This window comes from Miscanthus floridulus, chromosome 2, assembly GCF_019320115.1.
Source record: "Miscanthus floridulus cultivar M001 chromosome 2, ASM1932011v1, whole genome shotgun sequence".
NCBI classification, from domain to species: domain Eukaryota; kingdom Viridiplantae; phylum Streptophyta; class Magnoliopsida; order Poales; family Poaceae; genus Miscanthus; species Miscanthus floridulus.
This window is the reverse complement of record NC_089581.1, coordinates 59,424,710-59,436,680: the sequence shown is the minus strand read 5'-3', so window position 1 is coordinate 59,436,680 and position 11,971 is coordinate 59,424,710. Positions and strand designations below refer to the sequence as shown.

General features: G+C 42.8%; 1 protein-coding gene across 1 annotated transcript; it reads right to left on the bottom strand.

Moving 5' to 3' along the window:
- Positions 1-1,394: 1,394 nt before the first annotated feature.
- On the bottom strand, positions 1,395-11,624 carry LOC136524830 (myosin-1-like). The gene is given in 24 exon segments (XM_066518074.1): positions 1,395-2,512; positions 2,645-2,724; positions 2,822-2,968; positions 3,078-3,207; positions 3,401-3,491; positions 3,493-3,537; positions 3,617-3,822; positions 3,913-4,116; positions 4,225-4,383; positions 5,500-5,577; positions 5,954-6,043; positions 6,125-6,277; positions 6,376-6,494; positions 7,521-7,659; positions 7,757-7,860; positions 8,072-8,156; positions 8,249-8,262; positions 8,372-8,435; positions 8,517-8,682; positions 9,248-9,275; positions 9,356-9,506; positions 9,584-9,727; positions 9,824-9,925; positions 10,734-11,624. Coding segments are annotated over 24 exon segments (3,597 nt in total). The 5' UTR covers positions 11,172-11,624; the 3' UTR covers positions 1,395-1,852.
- Between the last annotated feature and the right edge of the window lie 347 nt (positions 11,625-11,971).

The following is an 11,971-nucleotide window of genomic DNA, read 5'->3' as shown; positions in this document are numbered from 1 at the left end:
GTGAAATTGTGAGGAATTGTAGGATGTGGTGGAAAAACTTGTGGAACTGAAGTAATTGATGGATAAATTGACGTAATAGCCGAAGAAGGCGGCGGGTAAATTGGTGGAACAGAGGAAGGAATGGAAAAATTAGGAGGAGCAGGAAGGGGTGAAGGAAAAGTTGGGTGAATTGGGTTGGGTTGGGAAAAATTGGGAGGAGCAGGAAGGGGTGAAGAGAAATTCGATTGAATTGGGCTGGTGTGGGGAAAATTCTGTGATGTGGAGTACGGCGGATGAAAGCTAGGTGGATTTGGCTGTGGTGGAGAGGAAATTGGCTGGCGGCGGGTATGGGGGGTGGAAGGTGGAAGGTGGGTTGCACAGGCCAAATTGGAGGGCGAGGAGGAACGATAATGGGAGGAGGACGATCCAACACCACGACTAATGATGAAATCGGAGGAGGGTGAGGAGTGGACATTGTACCGTTGGTCGGGATATGGCTCCAAGTCGTGACGACCCCGGATCTAGTACCCCGTGTAATCGTGGCAGAGCAGTGCCCGTTGGTTCCATCGGTGGGTGGTCCGGTAGCTGGGCGCACGGCTGCCGACGAAGGGGGCAGGGAGGGGCCAAGCTGGCGAGTCGACGAGGCGCCCTGCGTGTTGTCCCAGTTGTGGGAGATGCGCTTCACCTCGAGCCTGAGGTCGTCCATGAGTGCCTCCACCGCTGGCCACCAAGTCCCGAGGTTCGTGGCCGCCACCTCCAGCGCCGTGACTCTACTGTCGCGGTCGTTGTTGGTGTGGGCGAGCCGAATCGTGTCCAGGTCGGAGCAGGCGGCCTCCAGGGTGGCGAGGCGGCCGTCGACCGCCGAATCACGAGCGGCGCGATCGCAGTCCAGATCGGAGAAGCGGTACTCCCACTTCTCATCCTGTTCGTCGAACTGACTGATTGATCTCGTCGAGGACTAGCTTCTGGTTGGGATCCATGGCACCCTGGGCGCGGCGGAGCCTGGTGAAGTGCTCATGCGGACTGTGGCGGCACGGGTTCCAGATCGGCCTAGTCTGATACCAATTGTAAGATACAGCTAGGAATCGAATGCTTGGCAAGGAAAAAGGAAGAAGTACAGTACGATAAGTGCTTTGTATTACAAGAATGAATATAGCGGTTCACTGGTTCCTCCCCTTTCGGTCACGGCTCTCTGCTAGATATACTCAGCTACGCTTGCCACATGGCCCCGAACACCTAGGAAGTTGGGCCGCACTTGTCACTTGGGCCTCGGCGAAGGAGGGGCAACGTCATTGGAGCAGCCTTCTAGGTCACCAGCGGCATCAGGGCTGTTGCTGACATAGTAATTATTATACAATGTGTCACGTAATATTGCAAAATGAACGCTAACACTATTGTGTACCAACGGCTAAGAATGTCGAATTTATGATACTTTATTATGATCTTGCTATGAACAATAAGATAAAAAAAGGGGTTACCGAGACCTTACATTTCGAAATGCAACGAGTATCTAATTTACACAGGCATCAGATGATAGATTACATATGTTACAGCATGCCACATTTAAATCTATTAATCTACAACAGGCAGAAAGTAAAGCACGAGGATAGTGGAATAGTGAGCAATCTCACAATCTTCCCCCCTTCGACAACTACTTCAGCAAGTAATTACATCACGATTCAGTGGTCCTTGACCCCTCAAAGGAAGCCCTTGTGGAAGAACTTATACAACTCGCCCTCCACGGAACACAAATCCAGTCCAACACACTGGACTTTCACAACACCCATAGAATAGATACTCTAGGAAGCTAGAACCACACCGGCGTGTAAAATACCGGTACATCTACAAATTGCCAATCAATACGATAATAAACTCACGAAAACTTGGAGGTGTTAAGCCTGCCCCACCATTTCCGCTTCACAGAGTTGGGCGATGACTCGTTGCCGTTCCCGAGCTTGTTCAGGATCACCTTTGTCTCCCTTATGCGGCCACTGAAATCTTTCTTCCACGAGTCAAAATTCTGCTTCAACCTCCGAAGCTCCATGTCTGGGTTTAGGCTGGCATCTGCCTGCCCAGACTTGACCTCAACCAGGAACTTGGAGTCATCAGCAAAAACCTGGCTCCGTTGTTCGAATTCTTCCGTTAGGCGGCCAATGACGCTCAGGCCAGCGTTCATTTCGCGCCCACCAGTGCGTGGCACCAGCTGAGACCCACTGCTGACATGATTCCCGTTACTTTCCCAGCTCTGATCCACTGATGAGTCTGACATCCTAGGCGTCTCATCCAGAACAAGACTCTTCTTTGCTACGGAAAGGCTCGATTGCAATGAACGCATTTGCTTCTGCCACATTTCCTCCATAGCTTTCATTTTCTGCTCGTACTCTAACCAGCGGTTTTCATATTGCTGAAGCCGCTGATGAAGCATCTCATTCTCTTCATCCTTTTCACGAACTGTGGCCTCAGCTTTTAGTATCCGCCTCTGTAACTCAGCCAGGACTGATGCCTTGATCAAAATTTGGTCACCCTCTGACTCCTGAAAGAATATTAATAATGTAAAACTCAGGCCAGTTTGAATTATTTAAGAACGAAGCAACACATTCCAAGGAGGATGTCATGCATATAACTGTCAGCGGTACAATATAAGGCACACACACACTTATTGTACCTGTTTTGATTCAAACTCTCTTAGCACGTTTATTAGATCAATATTGCCATTACATCTTCGAACAAGACTGCCACGAATACCTATATATTTTCCAACATAGGAAGACATGGAAACAGTGTCAGATAATCGCTTCCCTCCAATGAACTTCTATAAAAGGAGGATCAAGAATCTTCGTACCAGACTGTATTATCACTGAGGCCTTCCGGACATTTATGAAATACCTTCTTGCGATCCAACATCTCACATTTCTCTGCAAAATAACTGCTGCTCTATGTTTCCTCGACAAAGAGGAATAAATTTGTCGTGCATTCTCACCACGAATGACTGCAAGTTAAGAAGGGTGAGGTCCATTCCATACGGTAAACTTAAAGAAGAAAAATTCAACAAGAATAAAAAGTAAAATATGTCAAGATAGTGATCAAGGAGAATTTACATGATTGAAGAGCCAAAACTCCTCTTATTCGTTCTCTTGCATGATGACGGGCTTGATGCCCCCTGAAACAGCTTTGAACCCTTAAAATACCGTGCAGAGTACGATTCCGAGTATCTTCAAGTTTGCCAATCTTCAGCCCAATATCAAAGGACACAGTAACACAAGATTATTTTCACCAAATGCTTAACAAATAAAAAGGTAGTGCATACATATAAAGATAAAAAATCCAGGACAATGAATGGTCTATAAACATGTAATGAAAGCAATAGCTTTAGTTTCTAATGTGGTCATTACCAGCAAATTGAATAAATAGAACAACTAACCTGGCCAGTTCGGAAGAACAACTTTGTGTAGCCAACTTGATACATCTCAGGTAAAATGTTGAACTGATGAAGAATTGCAACTGAAACACTGAAGTGGATCTTGGGATGCAACATCCTCAAGAAGAAGAAAGCCATACCTGATTAAATTAAGTATTAACTTTTCTATTAAAAAAAGTTGGCAGAAATTTATTGCAGTTGTTCAGAGTATCAACTTACCGCCGAGCAAACTTCTGGTGAGTCATTCTTGTTGGATATCCAGATCTTGAAATCCGAACAACCTCAAGAACCCCACAGCATTTAAGTTGTTGAAGCACAAGTCCTTGTTCATAAATTGCAGGAAGTTGTAAATTATTTGGTTTAATGCAGCGAATAAAGTGTGGTGTTGTATTTTCCAGTCTTTGCATAAGTTGGAACAGTTGACCCTGCAAAAATTGCACATATTGTCAATTAAACTGTTCTGATTCAATCAAGATCTAGCAGAGTGGCTCTTTCTGGGTGTGCAAAATCTACACCTTGAACTTCATGGCAACACTTAGTTTTTGAGAATCAGCAGCACTAGATCTATACGGAACAGACATAGAATTATCTGATTGAACTAGCATCTTAGATGCAAACATTTTTGGCAGAGAAGTTTTGCATTTGGCAAGGAGCTGAATCGAGTCCATGTGCAATAAATCTCTATTCTTCTCCAGAAAACCCGAAGTATCATAAGCCACCTGATTATCAAGAATAAGAACCAATGATGATAAATGGTAAAACAAAGATGAAAGAAAGCAAAGTACTGTTCACTGTGAAAAGTAACAGTGTGTATAGCGACATCCAACCTCTCCTGCATAGTGACGGACAGCAAATGCCTTGCCTCTTTCTCCTCTGAAGCAAGAATTCGAGTCAAGATGTTGCTTAAGCTTGTTTGCAAAAGTAAGATCTGTGGCATTGGGGAAAGTAGATTCCTCATCCAGCAGAGACAATAACCCCAGTGGTTTCTGTATTAAGTAAGAATGTTAGACAGCAAGAATATATATATTACTACATGGCTGCAGGTCAAGTTTGCAAGATATACAAAGCAATAGAAATTAGGATACTTTACAAAGTTTTCAGATCCTATATATGAAATTATGAAACATAATAAGAAAAAAAGTATGAATTGTCTAAGTCTTATTGATTTAATAAGAATATGGCTCTAAGCCATATTCTTGCCTTATCATCTTGGTTTGATATATCAGTCATTTTACTTGTAACATTTATCAGGTCTATGTATGTTGGCTCTAAGCCATAACCTTGCTTTACCATCATGGTTTGAGAAGCCAGTAACTCCTTTTACTTTGCAATATTGTCCAGGTCCGTAAATCCACCAAAGTTTTGGCAAAGCTCCATAGAACCTAACTTATATCTAACAATAATATCTGCAGACTGCAGAGTGGAGTATTCCGAAATTCATAGACTTAGCTTTCAGCCATTTGACACATTGTTTTTTTCTCCAACAAAGTAGCAGAGCCACATGTCATTTCATTCAGAAGGAAAATAGTACGAGAGGTCAAGAGACCTCGCACAAACCCACCCAGCCATTTGGACACATTCTTCCTAGAAAATTTCACTTTGACAAGTATTATTTTAAACAAACAAATCTCTACTTTGTATCTTCTAATATACCATACTTTTCAGCCAAAAGAAAGCATACAAGGTCAACAATTTTTTTCTTTTTTTCCTCATCACTCATGGACTAGGCATCCTAGCAGGCAGTAGCACTTATCTTTGCTTATTGTGAAATAAAATAGGAAAAGTTTTTTTTTTATCTTAAAGCAGTATTGCAGATTTGTTTTCCTCCCAGAACAAGAATTGTTACATGAGAACAAGCGCAGCTCAGTTGGTAGAGTCCCTAGTTGAGGGAACACCCAGTCGCCCACCCAGGTTTGAACCTCTGGACAGTTGGGATTCATTACTCTCCTACCTAAAAGAAATTCAAAACCCAGGAACAGCTTCCAGCTTCCACCATGGTTGAGGGAAAAAGGATTGCTAAATGCTAAATAATGAATCTCCAGAATTTGTGGACCCATATTATCGTTAGCAAGTGACATCAGTGAACAGATAGTGGCTCATACTTTCTCAAAGAGACTCAAACAGTCTTGATTATCCTCAAAGTCAACCTTTGCCCAGTCGATGCCATCCTCCACATATTCCTGTTCATAGAAACAAATTGATTCTGAGTGTTTGACAGTATTAAAAAATAGCATGAATAAGTAGCATTTCATGTACAACATTTTCCACTTAGATAACACTAGCAGATTCTAGAAGCACATTCCATATTACTGCCTAGAACACCCAAAAGAAGCACAATAATAAGCTTGTGATAATACTACTGTTCAAAATTACATGATTAAGCATGGGATGGACGTAACAAAGAAACAAAGCTGCTTTAAGAACAAAAAAAGTTCATGACATAAGAAATGAACCATCATTCTAAAAATCACACCTTTTAATGTTAACCAATTGATTAAAAGAATTGCAACTTGAGAAAACAGATTCTGCACGTTTGAAACGTAAAAAATAACTTACCTCTTGCTCAAGCTTAAACAAATGACGATTGAAATGTTGTTGCAACCTTTCATTAGCATAATTAATGCAGAACTGTTCAAAACTGTTCTTCTGCAAATGTAATAATGTCACGAGTAAACTATATGCAGTTTAACATATGACGACTTTAGGTAAAAAAGAAAGGCACATTACATCAAATGACTCAAAGCCATAGATATCAAGAATACTGATAGATCTCCCAGTTCGACGCTTGCCAACTGAGAGAGACTTATTAATTTGTTCTACAAGCCACTCAAACAAACTGGCATAGACTGATTTGGCCAGAGCATCTCTTGTGTCAGTTGCCTGAAATATTAAAAAAGGGTAGATGCATCAGATATACAAATTATAGTACTTCCTATAACTACGGTTGATAGTTTACCATAAGTTGATAAACAACAAACCTGAACAAGGGTAAGTTTCTGGACAATGTTTTCATTATTGACTTTCATGTGACGCTTTGACAAAGCTAGATTGAGATCTTCAATACTGCAGCCAAGAAGTTCTGCAACCGTTTTTGAAGCTGCAATAGAATAGAAGGACATTTAAAAAAAAATCCATAGCAGTGCCTTGTTGTGATACCAATTGCTAATTTGTGTTCAGTTTTCCAAAACATCCTTAGGCAGACTCCTTGAAACAAGTTTTATGCACATGCACTCTGTCGCAGCAAATCTCATCCTGACAAAATAAACTCTAATCATGTATCAACAGTTCTGTGTTGAAACTCAACCTGTCCAAACATATGGACTACAGTCGCAACACCAAATTTGTGGTTATCGTAATTTTTTTCCTGTAGTAAATAATCTCAGAAGGTTTATTGATAAGGAACTAGTATGACGTGGTGGGTAAAAACTCTTTAGGAAGGTATTCACACAACCTAGAAACACCAAGCTTCAACCTTGGGTGGGCAGCCTCTGAAATGGAGCATCTACAAACTGAGCTATTGCTCAGTCTTGACCGTAGCAAAAAAATCAGGATAGCTTTTAATATGGGACCTCATAGCTCAAGACTACAGTGCAAAGTTTAGTTTCGTACACTAGATGTTTCCCAAAATATTGAAGTTCTAATGGAAAGCAGGGCATCAGAAATCATCGAAAATTCCACACTAGTACCCAGTGCAGAGAGCTCCCGCTCTGTGCGGGGTCTGGGGAAGGGTGTCAGTGGCAAGCCTTACCCTCGCCCTGTGCAATGCGAGGAGACCGCGACTCGAACCCAGGGACCTTCCGGTCACAGGTGGTAAGACTCTACCGCTTGCACCACACTAGTAAAAAACATTATTTCAAATGGTAAAGCATCTTATTAGAATTTTTGTAAAGGAGCAATTTCAAACTTCAGGATTCTGAAACCACAAATAAAACAAGGATAGAACAGAATCCAATGAAAGGTGTTATTCAGAATGATGTGCAACAGATAGAAACTAAAGTAAATTTGCTGAAATGAAAATTAGGAAATGACAGACAACAAAATTAGTACAATGAGGGGATGAAGAAACATTCAGACCAGTTAAAAGAACACTAAGTTATTGAGTGAAGATCAAACAAAATTTTACCTTCATCTACAATGATTTCAACATGATTTTCATTGTCAATTACTGTAAACGAGACATCCCCCAGCCATAGAACAGCAGAGACCATTGCAAAAACATTCTCTTGGTCCTCTTTGCTGATATGAACGATGTTCATAGCTTCCTAAAATAGAAGAAATCAGCAAACATGACAGGAGCAAAGGACAGAAAAAACACACGAAAGAGCTTGTTTTGTAGAATGAGGTATAAAAACAGTGTACCGTCACAGTTCGAAACATTTGGGCATCATCCACACCCGCAATTGAATAGCAACAGCTCTGTTTAAGATATTTGTACTCATCCACCTTTTTCAAATTCAACTTCTCTGTATAAAAAACATAATAACGAAATTTATATGATCCAATCATGGTTTATGCAGAGTAAAAGCGAGGAACATGGATTTTCCATTAAGAATTATGAAGGAATAATCTCTGCTGGAAAGTGAAAAAACAAATAATAGCAATTTCTAAAATAGAACAAGTCAGAATTGCTTGAAGGATATAATCAGATGTCACCATAATCAATAGATTATTTACCTCTTAGAGACGCAGGTGCACCAGCACACAGCTGATAAAATATATGGTAGAATCGCTCACCAACTGCACATTGTACAACTCTGGACTGCCATGGTGAAAGAAGGCATATTAGACTAATAGCTCTGAAATGATATAGTAGTCTATTTTTCTAAGGACAAACATAAGATTAGAAGTTACCTTCTCAAGCAAAACTGTTCATGCAACAAGATAATCAGAAAAATTAAGCAACCATAGTTAGAAATTTAATATGAAACCAGCAAATATTAATGATACATAAGGGGACTTGATAGATCTGCATACATGTTTGAATCATGGCACCACATATTCTTCCAGTGGTACTGAAATGAATTTCGATAAGCTTTCCCTGCAATTGAGAATAAGAATTGGTCTTCATTCGAAGGTGTAGTATAGTAAACACACAAGAAAAAATAAAACTAAAACTTACAAAACGACTTGAGTTATCATTTCTCAATGTCTTCGCATTGCCAAAAGCCTCGAGTATTGGATTGGTCTGAAGAATTTCATATTCAATACCACTTCCGCCTCCAAGAGAAGCTAGATACTGCATAGCAATTTTTGCGGTTTCTGTTTTTCCTGCTCCACTCTCACCACTGTATCAAAAGAATAAAAATGGCATCACCTCTTCACATAATCAATAAGGGTGCTGCACCATTACTAGAATATTAATGCAATCAATATCTCAAATGAACTCAACAAGCTAACATAGAAAACAAACTTTAACTTGTGCCCTCAAGTAAAATATTTCTACCACATGAAAGGTATATATTCAGTATTCAAGACAAGTAATCTACCAAAAAAAAAATCTTGCGTCAAGTGAACCACATAATGGAAAGGTTGCATGAGCCAATGCCTATTCCATCTGTTTGAAGACCAGTCACATCATGATTCTAGTAAACCAAAAAACAACGCATCTTTTAATCCTCTCAACAGGATCCTTAGGATCTGAACTTAATTAATGAACAACACAGGTAAAACACACTTGGATGGACAGGTTACTATTTCTTCAGCTCAGCTGATGGGAAAACTAGTATAAATGAAACAGTGCCATTCTTGAAAAAGAAAACATTCTGAGGCTTGACTCTATTTACTATCATTTATCATCAAAGTACAGGGCTATATTACACTAAGAATATCTCATTAAAAAATAATACCCACCTTATAATTATAGATTGGTTGACTTCATCTGAAAAGGAATAGAACACTTAGTTAGGCACAAATTTAGCTGGACAACCAAGATTGTTGCATCAACATTTGTGGACTGACCTCTTTTCATTTCACGAAGTGCTGCATCTGCTATTGCATAAACATGTGGACTGTCCATTGATTTATTTCTATATGCATCAATGTACTCATTACCATACAGTGAAACTTTCTTGAAAGGATTGACAGCCACCAAAACTGGACCTGCTTTAGTCTACAGTACAATAAATATCAATAATAAAGCCATTAGTTGAACTCAATAAAAAGAAAAAAAATCACATCAGTGCTTACATAAATCATGTCCTGGGAGTATCTGTACTGAAGATTGTATAGTACTGATGGTTCACTTAGATAACTTAGCTGCATAAGATCATCCACTCCATCAAGAATTTCAGGATTTGCAGGTTGAAGACTGTCTGTTTTCAATCTCAGTACCTTAAAAGGGGAAAAAGCGGGGGGGTCAAATGATGATGCTTCCAGCCTTCCAGTGATTATAGAACGGACTCTCTTAGAAAGAAATCTGCAACTTACTTTTCCTTCAGAAACCTTTAGAACGGACTCATCGCCAGAGGTTGTAAGTACTGTGCATAATGCCCAATCACCATTCGGAAGCTGACAGAAAACTCTATGTTTCTGCAACACATATAGGGTAGAATATGAATTCACGCTGTAATCCAAGTGAGGAGAGGTGTCCAAATGCAAGTTGCTTGAAAAGACAGAGGTCTGGCAACTAGGTACTATATGTGTAGCATTGCACACTTCCAAAAAAAAAGTCAGTTGTCATGAAAGCATAGTAACTAGGTGCGATGTGTCATGTAGAATATCAATAGGCATGACCTGAGATGGGAAATCTGGTTAACTGTGTTCCAAAAAATAAAATCTGAATAACTAATCAGATGCTTCTGTAGGTTTCGACATGCTACAGTTATTGAAATGAAGAGTAAAATCTAGTAGGAAACACTAAAGTTTGTCTAAATCTTTCAGGATGGAAGGGAAAAGGTGTTTTGCAGTAAAATGGTAAATATCCTTGCCCACATCAGGTTTGAGATTGCTTGGGGAAAGGTGTATACAGATCGTATTGCAATAATAACCTAGAAGGATAGAACTATACTAGAAGTCAATTCTGTTCTCAGAAAACAAAAAAAAAACAAATTACATAAACACTCAGGTAACCGCATTATCTTACTTGCCATGAAAAAACAACCTAAAGGGCACAAATTCACACCTTTGAACGTGCCAAAACAACAAATGGTGATTAGCATAGCTTGTAGTAGCGTTTGGTTTCACATATTACTGGAGAACTCACCCTCCCCCTCTATCAAAGTACCAGATCAGCATCGCATCTGCCATTGTTTCACCAAAACAATTTCCCAATGTTCTGAATTCCCAACCCCAACACTCACATTTCAAAAGCATCAGAAATGAGAGGCAGCCAGCCCACCTTCTTAGCGCCGTACGAGCTGATGTCACTCCACCTGGCGTCACCTTCCGCGGGGCTCGCCGCTGCTCTCGGCGACAATCGCCTTGGCGTCGCCCCGGCTGCCGAATCCACCTCGTCTCCTCCTCCACCTCTCTCCCCCACTTCCTCCTCCTCAGCTGTCACCGCCTTGGAGCTGTACGGCGAGTCCGCGTCGTCCCGCTCCAGCCGCACCACCTCCCCTTCTTTCTCCTCCTTCTCCGCCTCCGCCGCGGCAGCCGCCCGGCGCCCGACGCCGTTCGCAGCCGGCCCGCCACCGGCGCCGCCGTTCGGCGGCGAGGCGGCCCCGGCCGAGTACCTGTAGTCGAGCGGCATCGACCGCGCCGGCTGCAGCTTGCTGGGCCCGCCGCGCGCCCGCAGGGCCGTGGACTTCCGCACCGACCGCACCGACACCGACGCCATCGTCTCGCCGGCCGGCCGGGCGGCACAGCGCAGCGCCCGGAATCCAACTCACGGGCCGCGACGAAACCGCGGCTCCCCGCGGGATCTACGCCCCGACGGCCTCAAATCGACCCCCAAACCCCTTCCTCCCGTCGCCAATCCACGCTCACACCCAGCAAAACACCTCCCAAAAACCGCCGGGGAAAAAAAAATAACAGCCGATCTCGCTGGCCGCCAACCCCACCGCGCAACCGCAGGAATGGCGAGAGAGGCGCGGCGAGCCCGACTCCCCCTCCCGGACGCGAATCGCCCCGCCTCCGCAGCTGCTACGCCTCCTCTGCCTGACTCCCTCCCTGTCTCTGTCGCTGGAGGAGAGAAAGGAAGGAAGGAAGCACCCAGCAGCGGGCTGGGTCTGGAGAATAAAAAATAATAATAATGGGAATTAAGGTGGCCTGCGAATTTCGTGGGGTGGTTTTTAAAAAATGTTTAAATTTAAATGGGGTGCAGGTGCAGCGGTGGGGAGGGAGGCGGGCCGGGTGGGTGGAGTGGTGGAGACTGCTCCGCTTGGCATCGCATCGGGAAGGTTTTGAATCGGCCACATGGCGCACGTAATTCGGCCGCTTCGTCAGATCCAGCAAAAAGCGAGTGGGAGCAGCACGAGTCAGGAACAGGAACTGGTGGCTAACGGCTCCCGGGCTCAGCGTTAACGGCGCTAACGGTAACGGATATGCCCAGCGGGCGCGTGCGCGTGCGCGCGCCCGCCCGCCGGCCCGCCCGTGTGCCGTAACTGCACTGGAAAATGCAGGAGGCAGAATTTGCGA